The 17704-nt window shown below is 43.6% G+C and overlaps 1 protein-coding gene across 1 annotated transcript in view; it reads right to left on the bottom strand.

Moving 5' to 3' along the window:
- Positions 1-17704, bottom strand: part of CFAP92 (cilia and flagella associated protein 92 (putative)) — a 176763-nt gene that overhangs the window by 78699 nt on the left and 80360 nt on the right. Inside the window, exons 7-8 of the mRNA XM_040359356.1 lie at positions 6004-6182; positions 915-1025 (exon numbers count right to left, since the gene is read on the bottom strand). Of these exons, the coding sequence (XP_040215290.1) occupies positions 915-1025; positions 6004-6182 (290 nt within the window). The remainder of the gene's footprint in view (positions 1-914; positions 1026-6003; positions 6183-17704) is intronic.

Raw genomic sequence — 17704 nt, 5'->3', positions numbered from 1 at the left:
CATGTTTTTATACTGTCCCTTTAATATTTACCTTTGGCCAGTACATCTTCTGCTTCTGACTGAAGTATACTATATACCGGGGATATGCAATTAGCGGACCTCCAGCTGTTGCAGAACTACAATTCCCATGAGGCATAGCAAGACTCTGACAGCCACAAGCATGACACCAGAGTCAGAAGCATGATGGGACTTGTAGTTTTGCAACAGCTGGAGGTCCGCTAATTGCATATCCCTGCTATATACAGTAGAACCCCATAAACTTTATATGGGATCAAGAGACTAATCTGTGGGGGATGGGGGATCTACTGCACATGTATAGGAAAAGCAGGATCCAGACCCAACATCTGTTAACACTGCTGCAGATCTTGTCCAACCTCTGTGATCCCTTGCACATATTAGCTATCACCTCCTGCCACATAGTCACTTATCAACAAAAACAAATTTGCGACTCTCTTCAGGAGATCATGTAACATATACGAGTCACAAGTTATTAGAGATGCAAGACTTCCTGTGCTGGAAGTTGATTGCCAGTATCAGCAAAGACTGCTGCAGGTTAGAGGAGACCAGCAACACTGTCACTAAATGCAAGGTCCACTCTGGGAGTACAGACTTTGGGTTAACCTAAAATGGCTCCAAAACCTGACTGTAGCCTTGACAATTAAATGTAGACCATTGCGATCTACAACAGCCATACCCAGTGTAAAGCACATCAAGAGTGGTTTCTGTAGAAAGTGAGTCTGTGATGCAATGAGACATGGCCTTCTACTTTCTGGCCCCATCAGCTCATACAATCTTTCTAACCCCAGTTTCTACTAAAGCTTACACAGGCCCTCTCCTGTCACCACTGTGCCTGCACTTCCTACTCTATACTATGCCTGAAACCTCAACACAATAGACAGACAGACTGTACTCACCTGCAAGAAGTGGCATGAAGCTAATACCAAAAGTCAAACACTTTCGATCCATTTGGACTGATCGAATACTTGTTTTTTTTTCAGGCATTTCTGTCAATTGCGGCTTCATGACTACAATAGAATAAGATAAAACTCCATGAAAATATGGTCAATTCTACTCAGAGATTTCTCTGCATGTATAAAACATACAAAATGCTTTGCATATGTCTAAAATACTTGCTAGCAAACACATCTGGAACATCAGAGGAGAGGGCATCCATTGGATATCACACATGCACAGAATTTGCTAAACCTAAAAAATTAGGCCATTTAGAGCTCAACGTGAACATCCCAAATGGGTGGGGTTAGAAATATTTTTTTTATGACCAAATTTTTCCACTTATGTATGGAAAAGATCATAGGACACAGGAAAGATATTCTTTTGCCTCGTACACACGTACGGGTTTCCTAACAGACTTTTTACCGCCGGGAAACCTGAGGGGAAAGCCGAGAACCTGCTTGGCAGCTTTTTCCCCCTACACACGGCCGGTTTTTCTGGCAGGAAAACTGCCATGAGAGCTTTGGCCGGGAAACCCGGCCCTGTGTATGCTCCACTGCAGTGTTTTTCCATAGGGAAACTGCCAGGAAAAAGACCGCAGAGAATCGAGGCAGGAAAAAGGAGAACATGTTCTAATTTCCCCCCCCCCCCAGAATTCCAGGCGGTTTTAATGTCGTGAAAACTGCCATGGAGCATACACACGGCCAGTTTTCCTGGCCAAAAGCTGTCATGGCAGTTTTCCTGACGGGAAAACTGGTCGTGTGTATGAGGCATTAGACTGTTGGGTTAAGTTACACCACCAGGTGAATGGCATTATCAAATAGCAAAGCTGTATCTCAGCCCTGCATAGCACCCTCCCCATGGGCGTAGCATAAGGCGTTGCAGGGGTCACAATCGCAACCCCACCCCTAGCTTCAGGGGGCTCCTGCAGCCTCCCTTTCATGTTATCATATCCTCCACGAAGTCAAGCTCCATTCTGCCCAAGGGCCCCACAGCCACGCTCCAGTACTGGGCTTCCACTTTGCCTTCCATAGTCTACACCCCTCCATTCTCATTGGCTGGGGACAAGCTGTGAGCGATTTCCTTAATGGAGAGGAGCACAGGGTGAGAACAGCCCAGGGGCCAGTTCAACTTTTGCATCGGGGCCCACAAGCTTCATGCGCCCACTCCTAGCCAGCCTCAGGTTTGTTAGTGAGCAATATAGGAGTAATCATAGACATTGAGGGAAGGGTCCTGTGTCCTGTGATATACTTCAAGAAAAGGATTTTACAAGTAAAATAAAATCATGTTGACTTTATCATACATCACAAGATAGAGGAAAGATCTTAGACTAGTGGGATGTCCAAAAGCAATCCTATGACAGGCAAACACAACAAACAATGGCTAAACTTGATTGAAGGAAAGACAAAACCCGTCTCAAAGAATACTTCCTGGGGTGAAATTTCTTCTCCTTGCATCAAGCAAAGGACACCTTCCAGGTGCGCTGGTAGACCTTGTAGAAAGAGGTCTTCACGGTCATCAACAAGGTAGGAAAGACCAAATTTAGGAGTCCCCTGTCCTTCATGGCCTGGGCTTTAACAGCTAAGCAGTTAAAGCCAGTGAACATGAAACATGATAGAATGCGAGGTCCTTGAGATAAGGGAGGGGCCACTTTTCCTGTTGAAGAAAAAAACAAGTGCCATGGTTCTAGGTCCAGATTTTCCAAGCAGTGTAACAGGGCCAATGCTGCATTTTGGAAGTTCAAGATCAAGCCAAAGCTCTTAAGAGTCTGCACCATCTTCTGAACATTGACTGATAATCTCTCTGCTGTTACTGCAGAAGCAGGACCAGAATGGAAATGTAAAACACCCTTGGTTCTGTGGCAAGGCCACATACTGAAAATGTTGTTCTCCACTACAAGACGCAGATAGTGCTGGTCAGGCAGAAAAATAGCAATGTGCAGGAAGGCATCTTTGACGTCCATTAAAATAAAAATTCCACCAATGAAGGGTGCAATCGCTGTTTTTGGATTAAAGCAGTGTTTGGCCTCGTACACACGACCGAGACGAGGTTCTTGTCAGGCTTGTCGAGAATCTTGTCAAGCTTTCTTTGCATACACACTGTCAAGACAAAATCTCGTCGTTCTCAAACGTGGTGACCTACAACACGTACAACGGCACTATAAAAGGGAAGTTCGATTCCACTGGCGCCACCCTTGGGGCTGCTTTTGCTAATCTCGTGTTACTGCATGTTAAGTAAAAGTTTGGTGAGAGACGATTCGCGCTTTTCAGTCTGTTACAGCGTGACGAATGTGCTATTTCCATTACAAACGCTACTTTTACCGAAGGTGCTCTCCCGTCTCATACTTTATTCTGAGCATGCGCGGGTTTCTAATCATACACACAAATGTGTTTCTCGTCGTAAACCAGCCCGACGAGAAACACGACGAGGAAATTGAGACTCCCAACGAGAAAAAAGAGAGCATGTTCTCTTTTTTTCTCGTCGAGAACCACAACAGTTTTCTCAACGAAAAACATACACACAACCGTTTTTCTCTGCAAAAATGCTCTGCTAGCATTTTTCTTGATGGATTTTGCCAAGGAAAATGGTTGTGTGTACGAGGCTTTCCAGCCAAAAATAAATAAATTAAAAGCCAGCAGCTACACATACTGCAGCTGCTGGCTTTTAATAATAGGACACTTACCTGTCCTGGAGTCCCTCGATGTCGGCACCGCAGCTGATGTTTCCATCAGCTGTCGGGTGCTGTCGCTGCCATTGCGGGTAAGGGAACCTGGCAGTGTAGCCTTTCGGCTTCATGCCGGGAACGCTACTGCGCATGCGCGAGGCCCCGCTTCTCTCTCCTATTGGCCCGGCGGCCGGGGGAGAAGGAGGGAGCCCCACGCTGACGTCATGGGCCGTGGCCCAGACTCCCGGAAGTGGGAAAAGGATACCTGTCAAAGACAGGTATCCCGTCTACCCCTCCCCCGAAAGGTGCCAACTGTGCCACTGGAGGGGGAGAGGAATCAGGTGAGCAGGGGTTCCACTTTAGGGTGGAACTCCGCTTTAAGTTCACCTGCTGGTGGCACTATCCTGTTCTGGGCTGTTTGCTGCAGCTCCAGTGTCCACCAGCAGGTGTCCTCCAGAAGTCAGCAGGCTGGGGTAATCAGGCAAAGATAGTGTTCAGCTGCCGGGGGGCTACTTAAGGCTTCTCCTCTCTTCCCCCCCGGCGCGTCACGATTCTGATCCTTTCCTTGCTGCCTGTTAATGCTTAGCATGATCCAGTCTGCTGCCCTTTGCCTTGTTTCGATCTTGCTCCCTGCTCTTTTACCCAGTCATGATTCCCTTATTTTTATCCCTGCATTCTCTGTAGCTTGTATATAGTTGTATTTGGTCTTTAGATTAGGTCTTTAGTATATAGACAGTAGTTAGATTAATTTGCCATTTTGTTTGCTGTAGTGGTTTATGTTCTCACTGGTTGCTGTGTATGTATATTAGTGTGTTTCACTGTAAATAAATATCACTTTAATGATATATCCTTTGTTTGGTCTCAGTTCCCTTGTGTAGCTACATGTTTGGTGTCCTTAGCCGCTGATCCCTGACACACTGACTAGGCAGATTCTATACAAACATCTGGGCACAATTCACCTACGGACATTAGCAAAAAATTAATTAATGGAGGCATGATGGGAGTGGGAGGGGTTAGACAGGGCTGGGTTTCCGGTTTGCTATTTGCCAGTGTCAAATCACCTGGAGGTAGCGCACAACCCAGTGGTCTAAGTTACACTTTCCTGTGTCCTCTCATGTAAGATGTTATATTTCAAATTAACACTAGATGCTAAACTGCAAGAATAAGAGAAGAAATCTTGCAACACTTGTTCTGGTGACTACAGGATAGGAAATGAAGGTAATTCTTCTTCATGGGACACTGAAGAAAAAAAAAACAGAACAAATTTTAACCATTCCCTGCTTTATCTAGGAGAAATAAAAACATTTTATTTTCATTTTTTTGGATTTGATTTTGTTTGTATACATTCTAGGGGTGCAACGGATCGTCACCGATCCGTGATCCGAACGGGTCACCCCGTTCGGATCGGCACACTAGGCGATCCGCGGAGCGCTCCGGAGCCTCGGCCGTAGGAAAGTCCCCGGCTTCGGCCTAGCTCCGGAGCTTCTTGCTCCACCCCAACCAATCACAGATCGGCTGTGATTGGTTGGATGGGATGTCCGGTCTCTGCACCTGATTGGCCCGCGTGATGAGCTGCCCGGATTGGCTGGCTTACTTGGCGCGCTCTGGGAATCATCTCTGCTGACATGTGTCTTCATTCCGGTGCCTTGGCTTCCACTGTAAAATACACTGTGACGCACACTCCATGCAATCTGCCTGCACACTGATTAAACTTCTCCTGCAAACAGACCAGGTGGATAGGAAGGATGGCACAGGTCAGTGATGTAGCCCAGGAGCAGTTATAGAGCTTGAAATGAAGCCATAAAAGGTTTTGGGCAATTTTTTTAAAAGAAAATTAAGTTTACAAATTTGCAAAAAAAAAAAAAAAACTGTGTATATTTATATAAAATCTCACATACGTATATACTGTTTACATGTTAAATTTTAAAAGCCGCAGCAAACCTTACATGTTTGCTAATGTGACAGAACACCTCTGATTTTCAAACATGTAAGGTTTGCTGCGGCTTTTAAAATTTAACATGTAAACTATATTTTGTGTTGAAAATAACTGAATCTAAAACTCTGTTGGGTGTAACAAGATTAGTCTTTTTTTTTTATTTTTTGCTGATCCGAAAAATGATCCGATCCGTGACTCCTGATCCGAGGATCGATCCGATCCGTGAGTTTTTCGATCCGTTGCACCCCTAATACATTCTACTGCTAATTTGACTGTTCTACTGAATTAAAAAAAAAGTCAGCTGCTGAATCTCCTGGCATAGCACTAAACTGCCACAACCACACTGGACAACCAATGTTTTAATTTTCAGCCTACACTACTTGTATGAGTCTCCCAAACTCTGAGTATACAGGATTGGACAGTTTGAAACAGCATAGAGTACCATTCTTACCCTTTGATGAGGACACATCAGTTTTAAGATCTTTTAAGGATTGTGTGTTCAAGTGGAGTTTCTGTAAATCAGCTTTCACATCTGTCTGGCTGCCTGCTGACTTGCTCCTCTTATTGGATCCTGCTGGTAGCTTCTTTGATAGTGTTTTGGCCGATAAGCCAATATTAGATAATTCGGACCTGACCAAAAGAAGATTGGAAAGAACATAAGTTAGACTTTCAAGAGCCAAACATATCTTGTGCATTTTATCTCTTCTAGTCAACCAACAACTATACTGTAAAATCTGCAGCAGTGGTCCTAAAGGCAAAACATTTTTTACCTTAAAGTGGAACTTCGGTTTCTCAATCAACAGTTACTATTTTCAATCCTTATACTGTTAGATAGAAAAGAATATCATAAGCTTGTCTTAAATTAATTTTTTTACATTTCTTCAGTTACTTCACCTTTCCGTGCCTAGGCAAATTATATCAAACACAATATGTTTTAGATTCAAAAAGTTTATTAGACAATAGAATAAAATGTATCTAGTCTATACAATCAAATTTCTGGTCTAGTCTAGTCACAGGTGGTAGAGATGACCAACATATTGTCTGATAGTTACATAACCACCAAAATGTACCAACGCATTTCAATTGCACTCATTATGTAATACTCCTATAGATCCAGTATTCACTATTGATTAGTTATACTTCACAGCATAGCTCTTCCTTCCACATGTCTACTTACTGTTGGCTGGGTATGTTTTATTTAGAACCCTATTGGTTAATAATAATATACATTTACTAAGTCCACATCACACTGTTATGTTTATGCTCTCAGATTCACAACTGAATGGTTGGATTTGCATTGCTTGCCTCTGTCTGGCCATTCCTGATCCCCTGTGGGTTGCTTGACTTTACCATCTATGCTGGGGCTTCACAAGACGAGCTGCAACAATGTTTTGTTCTTCTGCCTGCTCCATCTGTCTATGCAAGTTACATTTGATGTTTTTGTAGTGTACGGTTACTGTTATTGTTTTGTAACATATTTGGACCCATATACTTGCTGTTAGATTTCTCATTAATTTAGGAATAATTCCACCCTTTTAAACCCTGAAGATGACTGAATGCAGTTGAAATGCATTGGTACATTTTGGGGTTTATGTAACTATCAGACTATATATGTTTGTCATCTCTACCCCCTGTGAGGAGAGTATGAGACAATATCCAATACTAGACCAGGAATTTGTTTGTATAGACTAGATACATTTTATTCTATTGTATAATAAAGTTTTCTACTTTTCTACTTAAAACTTTTTTGTTTGAGTTCTTTGCTGAAACAAAGCCCCGTGGGAGATGCATGTATTTTTCTACTTATCAGGGAATGGCATTTTTGGTGCTCAGGTGCAGTGCAGTTTCACTTTAATGCATTCCTTTCAATAAGGTAAAAAAGTCCCAGTAGTAGTATTGCCCAAACTCCCACACCCAAATACCTACCTCATTTGATCCAGCGCTGTGTCTGTCTTCAACAGCACTCTCCTCTCCCCCAGCTTTTATAGGCCACAGAGGCAGCAGCAGTAGCCATTGGCTCTTTATTTATTCTTTTCACTGCTTGAAAGATGGCCAGAATGTGCAAGAGGAGCAGAGCGCAACTGGGACATATAAAAAAAAATAAAAATAGGCTGTGCTGCGCATCGATGATCCCGGCAGAGCATAGACAGGTAAGTATAGACGTGAGAGTGTTAGGGTAAAGTGCCCATATACAATAAGGATAACTGTACTTGTCCTTTAAATAAAAAGTACCACTGTACAGACTGTCACTTTCAAAAACGGGAAAGTTCCTTTTCAAGTTATTGAAAAGGAATAAACAAAAAAAAAAAAAAAAAAGCCCCATATATACGTCAAACATGTGCATTGAACATCTCAGCCCTGGCAAATCAAATGCTATTTACAAAAGTTATAGGTTGAATGCCAGGCGAATGTACAGGGAATTCAACCCTATTTATAAATAAGGTCAATCTTGCAGAAAGCACCTCTTTCATGGAAGAACAGATGTTGCCAAATGTCAGGGAATATATTTTTGTACCCACTTGGTTAAATAGCCCTCAACTCATATTCTCTTCTGTATTGTATTGTGGGGCAGGAAGCCAGGTGTGATGTTCTTTAATTCGTATTGTATTTTACTGCATGCATTTTATATGTTCTGTTCTACAGAAAATTAAATAATCTCTGCTGGTTAGTGTGTAAAAAGGCAATAAAATGCAGCACACATTTTCAGTATTAAATATCAAGTAATATACCAAAACTCATAAACTATATGCCATCAGAATTTCATAATAAACTTTCATTGTTTCATTACCACATGCAATGAAATTCTATATTGCATTATTTTTATTTGTCCTCACTAAGAACATCCACCTTTATGAAGACATTATGAAACTTCTCTCTCATCTGTTAACTTCCAGAATAAAATTATAGTCATCAATCCTAAGTGAAGACACATGAATCTCAAATCAATTCTCCAAGGGAGAGCTGCGGTGGCTCAATGCGATTGGCACTGCGCTGTCAAGCCATTCACCTCTGCAGCTAGGGGTTCGGATCCCGGTCTCGGCTACATGTGAATTGAGTTTGGTGGTCTCAGCCCGGCTCCCGGTGAGTGTGCTATGCAAGGTAAGCCTGCGCTTACACGCACACTTACACGCACTCGAAATTGGGTTAACATGCACGCACTTTGACCACACTTTATTACTGATCCTTTGAATTTTACACCCCTCCTAGGAATATCCCCTAGCTACCTGAGCTTTAGTCCATCTCTGACCTTCCACTTTGGTTTAGAGCAGGCATACTTTTTCTAGATCAGTTGTTAGATCATAGGTGTGCACAGCCTATTGCATCAGGGTGTGCACACCAAAGCTCAAACACAGAGCAACAGAGGCAGTGGCTAGGGGGGTACACGCTATGCTTCGCAGTTAAGCGAGAATTTACTGAGTGAAAAAGTACATGTGAAAGAATCCTGAATTTGTTTTACTTTTTTTTATGAAATTTTATTTTGTTTTACATTTTTATTTATTTATTTAAAAAAAATAAAAATAAACTGCCCTTTTTGGAGCACTTTGGTGAAACATCAGGGTTCGTAAAAAGACCCTTGATCAGTGGCAGCTGGTGGTAATTTTGCCACCCGCTCGCAACTACCCGCCGGCTTCCCAGGCCCTCCTCACGAGCAGGCACCTCCTTCCTCTGCTCAGCAGCTTCCGTCTACTCCCTCCTCGGCGGCCAATCAGAACGCTTCTACTTTTGGCCAATCAGGAAACATGTCTCACACCCACGCTTCCTGATTGACGGAGAGGCGATTCAGTGTTGAAATAGCAAATATTCATTTACTATTCCAACACACCTGGGTGGGCTCCGAGCGCAATGCTCTGTATCTAGGGCCCACCCTATTTTGAAGCCTATTAGAGCCCCTGGCTCTAATCATGTGCTTTAACCATGCCCTTGCTGTAATTATTGTGCCTGGCATCCTGAAAGGGGTCGGACGCATAATTAGGGGGTGGTGGAAAGGGAAGGCGGTGCCCATGTGCCCTTAATGGGCATCCCGCCCCTGCCCTTGATGTCTTACATTAAAGACTAAGAAAGGGGCAAGATGGAACTGATCCCCCCCGGAGTAAAGGAGAGACGGAGAAGCCGGCAGCGCTACAGAGGAAGGAACAAAAGTAACAATATTTGCAATAAGGCAGTACAGCCTGGGCAACCCCCCCCTTTAAACTCATATGATAAGGGCCCAGTACAGAAGGGCAGGCTGTACTGCTTCATCATCTGCCCTGCTGCATGGGGTAATTAGGGTGTGCCCAGGCACACCCAGCACACACCTATGTGTTAGACCATGGCGGTTTTTCAACTTACCAATTAAATCATATTACCAATTGGGAAACACAATCAATTCAATCCTACCAGGTCCGCCTGTTTTTCAGGCGGACTCCCAGCTGTCCATTTACACTGGCCAACCTCTAATCTGACCTGCTAAGAAAAAACAGAAGGGGATCCATTCCCTTCTGTCTGGGCAGATAGGATTGGAGGGCCCATCGAGTAGAGCGTGATGTGTATGTGCCTTCTCTGCACATGCAGAGTGGACATGGACCAGTCATCCGCCCCACGACTAGTTACTCAGTACCTCTTCAAAAGATTGGGCACCCATGCACGGGTGCCCAATCCCTGGCCATCTGATGTGGCCCAAGACCTCCTGCTTTGGGATGGCAAGCCTAGATCACAGGTTCCCTCAGTAGAGAGCAGAGCCAATGCTTCTGGCTAAGCAAAAGCTCCTGTCACAGGCAGAGTGATACCAAATGCACTCTGCCTGGGACAGCAGTAGCCAGCGCTCCAGGGGACAGCAGCAGCCACTGATACCCACCTGGGGGACAGCAGCAGCCACCAGCCATACCGGCCTAGGGGACAGCTGCAGCCACACCTGCCTAGGGGACCACAGCAGCTGCCAGCCATATCTGCCTGGGGGACAGCCTTAGATCCTTTTTACACAATGAGTCCAACCAGGTCTGCCTATCTGTTTTTCAGGCGGACCCCATCGGACTCCCAATTTACCTCTATAGAGCGGCAGGTGTAAACGTATTTTGTCCATTTACACCAGCCAACCTTCAATCCGACCTGCTAAAAAAAACAGAAGGGGATCTATCCCCTTCTGTCTGGGCAGATAGGATTGGAGGACCCATAGACTAGAGGGGGATGTGTATGTGCCTGCTCTGCATATGCAGAGTGGACATGGACCTGTCATCTACCCTGTGACTAGTTACCAAGTCGCTTAAGTGGCCCTAGCTCCAAAAGGTTGGCCACCCATGCATTAAGCCTTTACATAAACATAACAGCCAGGCAATGAGAATTTGGATAGATCATCTAGTTCAGCTAATGTATTTTCTTAGTACATGTCTGGCATCATAAACTGGTGTTCTCTGTACACAATGTTGAAAATCCTTCCGAACAGTATTTTTTAAACATATACAATATTAAACTTGCTATAAACGAACAATGCTGATTCAGTGTTACAAAACTGGTCTGGGATTTTGCAATCAGAAAAAAAGAGTAATTGTTTTATATTATTTTATTCCCTGTGGATAACATGATTTAAATTCTAGGCTCTCCTCTGTCACAAGGTGAATGGTATGTGAAGGAGTGATAGCAAGTGAGTAGTCCAGGCAGAACTAACTATTCTGGACCATCCATCACTATCCATTCCAGACTCAGAGTGAAACTTAGTGTCTGTAGTGCATAACAATGAAAGTGAAGGGTATTAGAATGTCTTGAAGAAGAAAATGTTAAATTGAAAAGCAATAGGTTCCGTGGTAGTTTAGAAGTGAAACTGTTAGTGAAATAACTCAGTGGGGGTTATTTACGAAAGGCAAATCCACTTTGCACTACAAGTGCACTTAGAAGTGCAGTCGCTGTAGATCCGAGGGGGACATGCAAGGAAAATAAAAAACAGAATTTTAGCCTGCACATCATTGGAAAATAAAATTAGCAGAGCTTCCCCTCATTTCAGATCTACCCCTCAGATTTACAGCGACTGCACTTCCAAGTGCACTTTCAGTGCAATTTCAAGTGCACTTTGCACTTGTAGTGCAAAGTGGATTTGCCTTTCATAAATAACCCCCAGTGTCTAAAAAAAAACAAAAAAAAAAAACTTGTCCTTATTTGTCACCAGACTCATGTGTTTTTATGACCAACAAGAATGCTAAACCAGAGCAAGAAGCCATTCTACAACATCGGGTTGTAAGTCAGCTCTATACAGTATATTGCTTGTATTCAGGGGTGGATTTATCACTAGACCACAAAGACGAAGGCCTAGAGTGCCATGGTCCCAAGGGATGACACATAGCGGCCCAGGTTACTTTACATGTATGTGGAACCCTATATAGGCAGCAACTTTGTTTCTCTGCAGACATAATTCTGGTTGTATTTGTACTGTACTAATTGCTTCTTTGCAGAAAGGTTCCCTGCTATGTCCGTATAGTACTGGTTCTGTCTTCACAAACACATTTCTAGTTGTGTCACTGTACTAATTTCTGTGGTCACATTTACTGATTTATTGAGCTCTTTCTAATGGGTTTATCTGTTCAGTTTTTTGGGCAATTAAATTTTTCTATTGGAATGTTATTGTTGGTTTCCATCTGGATTCTGCACAGTAACAGACAAGTGATTCTCCAATAGTTGGTGAAGGAGCCAAATGCCAAACAGAGAGGGCAGTCCATGACGCATCAAAAACCCAAAAAAGGGTTATCAAACTTTTCATACATAGACTCTCTCAGTTTGTCTTAGTGACCATTACTATACCAACACAGGTACTGGAAGAAAATTCAACCAGAATCACGTACCTAGTACATAATCTGACACTTCCAGGTAGGGCACATGGATGGACTGGCCATTGGGACTACAGGGAGTTTCCCGGTGGGCCGATGGCTCAGTGAGCCAGCTTCAGTGACAGAGGACCACCGCCCCCCTCCGCTCCTCTGTCTCTCGCTTCCTGCAGCGCTCACCTCCTCTCCCTCCCCGCAGCGCTCACCTGGGGGGAACAAAGAACCAGAGGAGCAGGGATGACGACAGAGGAGCATGGGGGAAGGGACAGACAGATGACTCAACAGCTATGGCCTGGGAGTTTCTCACTTCTGCCTAATCTTGTCCCATAAGGGGGAGCACCGAACTGATTCTTTGCCCCGGGTGAAATAATGTCTAGCTTCCCCACTGGTACTGCCTATAAGAGTACCAGTACCAGCCATTCTACTCTAATAAAGTAGAACGGCTAGTGAAGGGGGAGATTGGGCTTGGCCAGGCGGGCGGGGGTTGTCCGGCAGCCATGGTAGAGACCTGTCAAAGTGGGCCAGTCTGGATGAAGTTCAGGGCCAAATTTTTGTCCCAGTCCAGCCCTGGTAGGGGGCATGCTCCACCGGCAATCCAGCCATGCTGTGATTAAACATAGCAAATGTCGATCACCCGGGCACCCGACGGTCATCATGAATTTGTGCAGGACAGGGCTGTGCCTATGTAAACAAGGCAGAGCCCTGTCCTGTCAGCGGGGAGGTAATAGATTTTCATTTCCCGCAAAGCAGGGAATAAAATCAATTACTTCCCCTAGTAAAAGCCCCTCCCTCACTACACCAAAACCCTGGCCAGGCACACATTTAACCCTTTGATTACCCTAGATGTTTAACCCCTTCCCAGGTAGTGGCATTAGTACAGTGACAGTGCATATTTTTAGCACTGTATTAGTGTGCCTGGTTCCCAAAAAGTGTCAAAAGTGTCAGTTAGTGTCCGAATGTTTGCCGCAATATCACAATCTCACTAGAAGTCACTGATCACCGCTATTACTAGCAAAAACAAATGCATAAGCCTTCTAATAGATGCTGTGCTACCCTATGTCGATGCACCGTATGTGAATAACAAAAGTGCTATAGTGCTAATAAAAAACAACCAATCTTGTAGCCAGATACTCAAGTACATATAAATACATTCAATAAGTGTAAAAACTTGAAAATTATTTTAAAACGAATAACAGTCCAAGTATGCTCCCAGTAAAAATAGTGAATGAATTTTCACCCAAAAGGATTCCAAGCGAAAGTGCTCCGTGTTCATACAATTAACCACTGCAAAACAACGTGCGTGTCCCACACCTCCTGGGCTTATACCGAAGAAGGTCTACAAGGCTTCTGTGTATATGTTATTTCATTCGCGAATGAGGCGTCCCCCTCAATGGGTCCAATTTATAGGAGAGACAAGATCACAAGAATTGACATAGCTTGATAACGTTTATTAAAAGTACACATAAAAGTAAAAGGTGTCCACCCACATAGTATAGTGCCATATCCCGACACCGGCAATGCTCTGCCAAACTGGTTACAATGCTAAACTGCCACTGCTCCGCGATCCTCTGGAGCCAGCCTGCTTTCCACTAGGCGAAAGTGACGTAGTACATGACCAGTATGCCCACCCCTATGCGTTTTGTCATCCAGACGTGATCAGGAGGTTTGGTTATGTCCACTATCTCCACTGTTTTATACCCTGTCTTTACTTTGCATTGGGTCATGCTAATAGTGTGTTTGTCTTCCCATATAATATGTTATAATATTGTTAGCAATTATTGGCACAATTAAAATATATCAATATATTTAAATTTTGAAAGTTTTAAGAAATAAAAATATGTATTAAAAAAATGGACCATGGGTATCTTTCAGCCCCATCTTGTGGTAAACTAGTAAAGCCACAATCACCATGTTAAAAACTATGCTAATGGGGTAATAGAATTTAAATTGAATATGGTTGTTTGCCTTGGGTCCAACGTTGAAGTACACTACAAAAGTCCAGAGGGCTGTACATTCCTTTTTTCATTTACAATACTCTTTGGATTGTTTTCACAGATTGCAGAAAGTTTTGAATATTGTAATTTTTTTAAATCTTGCGCCTTTAACTATTTGACTATTCTGCACTTTCCCCCTTCCTGCCTAGGTCAGTTTTTAGCGCTGTCACGCTTTGAATGACAATTGCATGGTCATGCAACACTGTAACCGTATGACATTTTTGTAATTTGTATCACACAAATAGAGCTTTCTTTTGGGGTTATTTAATCACTGCTGGGTTTTTTATTTTATATTTACAATAAAGACTGCGCCAATGTCTACGGTGCATGTGCCATAGAAAACGGCGCAGGAGCACTTTAGAAACGGCTATCGTGCCGGACAGGTAAATGTCCTAGTATTAAAAGTCAGCAGCTGCAGTATTTGTAGCTGCAGGATTTTTTTTTTTTTTTCAGCGGACATCCGCTTTAATTCCTTTAATAATAATGGTTGAAGATGTGGCCACTGTTATATTGCCTACAATCGAGTGTTATTTAGTTTCTAAATGCATATGTCAATGTGTTTTTTGTATTATGGGTTTTATTATTGCAATGTACTCATTAACCACAAGATGGCGTTGTGTCCGGTATGTTCGTTTACCATGAAACCAATGGATTTATAGTTAACGTATTTGCCGGCGTATAAGACTGGGCGTATAAGACGACCCCCCTATTTTTCCAGGAAAAATGTTGGTTTTCGGATATACTCGCCATATAAGACTAGCCCCTTCCTACTAGTCTTTCTGGAAGCTGAGAGGTAGCCGGAACAACCACCGACAGGAACAACCGCTGACAGAAACAGGCTTTTTTCAAATCTCACTGTGCCATTACATGCCTCACTGTGCCATTACATTACATGCCTCACTGTGCCATTACATTACATGCCTCCACTGTGCCATTACATTACATGCCTCCACTGCGCCATTACATTACATGCCTCCACTGTGCCATTACATTACATGCCTCCACTGTGCCATCACTTGCCTCCACTGTGCCATCACTTGCCCCCACTGTGCCATAACTTGCCCCCACTGTGCCAGCCAAGACGATCTCCCTACCTTCTCCTCAGACTGTTCCGTGATAGGCGGAACACAAATTTTCCCAGCAGGGCCTCTGTTCAGTGTTCCGCCTATCACAGATGTCCTCTCGTCCGAGGATGAGAAGGCATCCGTGATAGGCGGAACACTGAACAGAGGCCCTGCTGGGAAAATTTGTGTTCCGCCTATCACGAACAGTCTCAGGAGGAGGCGCGGCTTTTAGATCATGGATGCCCGCAGCCTGACGGAGTCACGGAGACTGTCATCGGCGTATAAGACGCCCCCCGACTTTGGATGCATTTTTGTGCACCCAAAAGGTCGTCTTATACGGTAACTATTTTCTTCTCCTTTTTTATTTATGACCTATTTTTGTTAAGGGGTGATCTGTTACAGCAAGTCATATAGTTTATTCTTATATACGTGTACCTTTCTTGATTACGAATAGTTTGTGTCGGTATTTCCGGTCATTTGGAACGCAGCTAATTTTTTCGTATAAGCTGTCCCTATATAAAAACAAGCCGTATCGTACTGTCAGAAAGATCCTGCCAGAAACAGATCACATCAAGTTGGTGCGCGATTGCGGGTGCCAGTGCGCACGTGTGGTCCCTGGCGCCAGGCAGGCTATTTAAACCAGGCTGACACACAGAAGCATTGCGGTCTGATCTACAGCGTTCCCTGTGTGCAATCTGCTATCCAAATCTGTTCCTGTGTATTCCCCGTCTTGTCTTTTGACTATTCCTGTTGTCTGCCTGCATCTGACCCCGCCCTGTCTTGAGGTTGCATCTGCCTGCTCATCTGGTCCTTCTGCCGCCTGCCTGATACCGACCCGGCTTGTTCCAGTGAACCTGCTCCTGCTTCTGCTTTGTCTTCAAGTTACCTGTCTGTGTATGATCTGGCTTGTCTGACCCTTCTGAGTTCCAGTCCTGTGGGATCCTCCTTCCAGTCTGCTTCAGCCTTCAGTCTGCTGCTCCTGTCTGCTGACTACCTTGCACATTGCTGGAGTTCTGGACTCATTTACTTGCTGTTGATCCTGCCAGTAACTCCTGCTCCTCTGCACATCTGCGCCTACTGTTTTCTCTATCAGGAGCCCCAGAGGCGTAAGAGACTTCCTCTGAAGTTTGGTTTGTTAACCAGGTACGTGACACGTATGTTTAAGCCACGCCCCTGACATCATCTGATGATGAAACGCATAGGAGGAGCTGGAAAATGTGACACGAGTATGTGCCTAGGGACACAGCGGCCATCTTGCTGGCTGGAAACTCTGGTCCTTTTCCACATGCGTGTATTCTACCATGTAAATGTGAGTTTTACTTTTGTTTTAATAAATCGTTATTTGGGATGTCTGCGCAAGTTCCTATTGGCATTCGTGTGGGCTGTTGGTGGATTGCATAATTGAATCGGCATCCATTAACCGCCTATTGGTGCAAGTCTAATTTTGCTCAGGTGAAAGTGATATTCTTGGAGCTGAGTACTGCAGAGATTGCCATGAGATGTTACCTACTGCTTAATTGTCTTTACCTTAGGGTAAGAGTCAGTGTGATTGGATGTTGGTGACGGCTTCCATCTATCATCACAACGGTTTAGGAACATGACTTTGAATACGTATGAACTTTACCATTAATCTTGGACATTATTTAGTACAGTGCTTTACCTCTACCACATACTCTTGTTTATTGTCTCCAACAATATTGTGATAGCTGCTATTTATTAGTACTTTTTATTAACCTAAGCGCAATAGATTTGTGTTTTTATCTTTATTCAACAGTAGACCACTATTAGAGCAGCAGGGGGATCAGTACTATAAGATACAATCACTGCTTTCTTTACCATCAAACAACACAACAGCAAGAGGTGGCAGGAACAGCTAAACTTTTAGACTTTACCAAGGCTGGGCCATGTGACCCTTGTCCACAAATCCAGCCTTGATATATTATGAATGACAATACCATTAGTCGGCATCCAAATGCCACCATATATCATGTGTGCTATTGTGAATGCCAAGATGCAGGATATTAGACAGGCAGTAAATAGGTTTGAGACCATAAATAAAATGTAAAGGTAATAGGGAAAGGATAATGGTACTCAACATATCACAATCATTTTATGAGATGTATTCTTACCAACTTCCAATTCATTTATTACTATGTTCTGTAAACCGCTGTATGTAATGAACTGATAACTTCCTGTGCTATCTGCCTCTACTGACTGTTACTGTATCTGTTATGCCGCATACACACGGTCGTTTTTTGTGATGAAAATTTTTCTCATGAAAAAAACGACGTTTTTCAAACTTTATT

This window comes from Rana temporaria, chromosome 7, assembly GCF_905171775.1.
Source record: "Rana temporaria chromosome 7, aRanTem1.1, whole genome shotgun sequence".
Classification (NCBI taxonomy): Eukaryota; Metazoa; Chordata; class Amphibia; order Anura; family Ranidae; genus Rana; species Rana temporaria.
The sequence above is the reverse complement of the archived record's forward strand: the minus strand, read 5'-3'. Positions and strand labels throughout refer to the sequence as shown.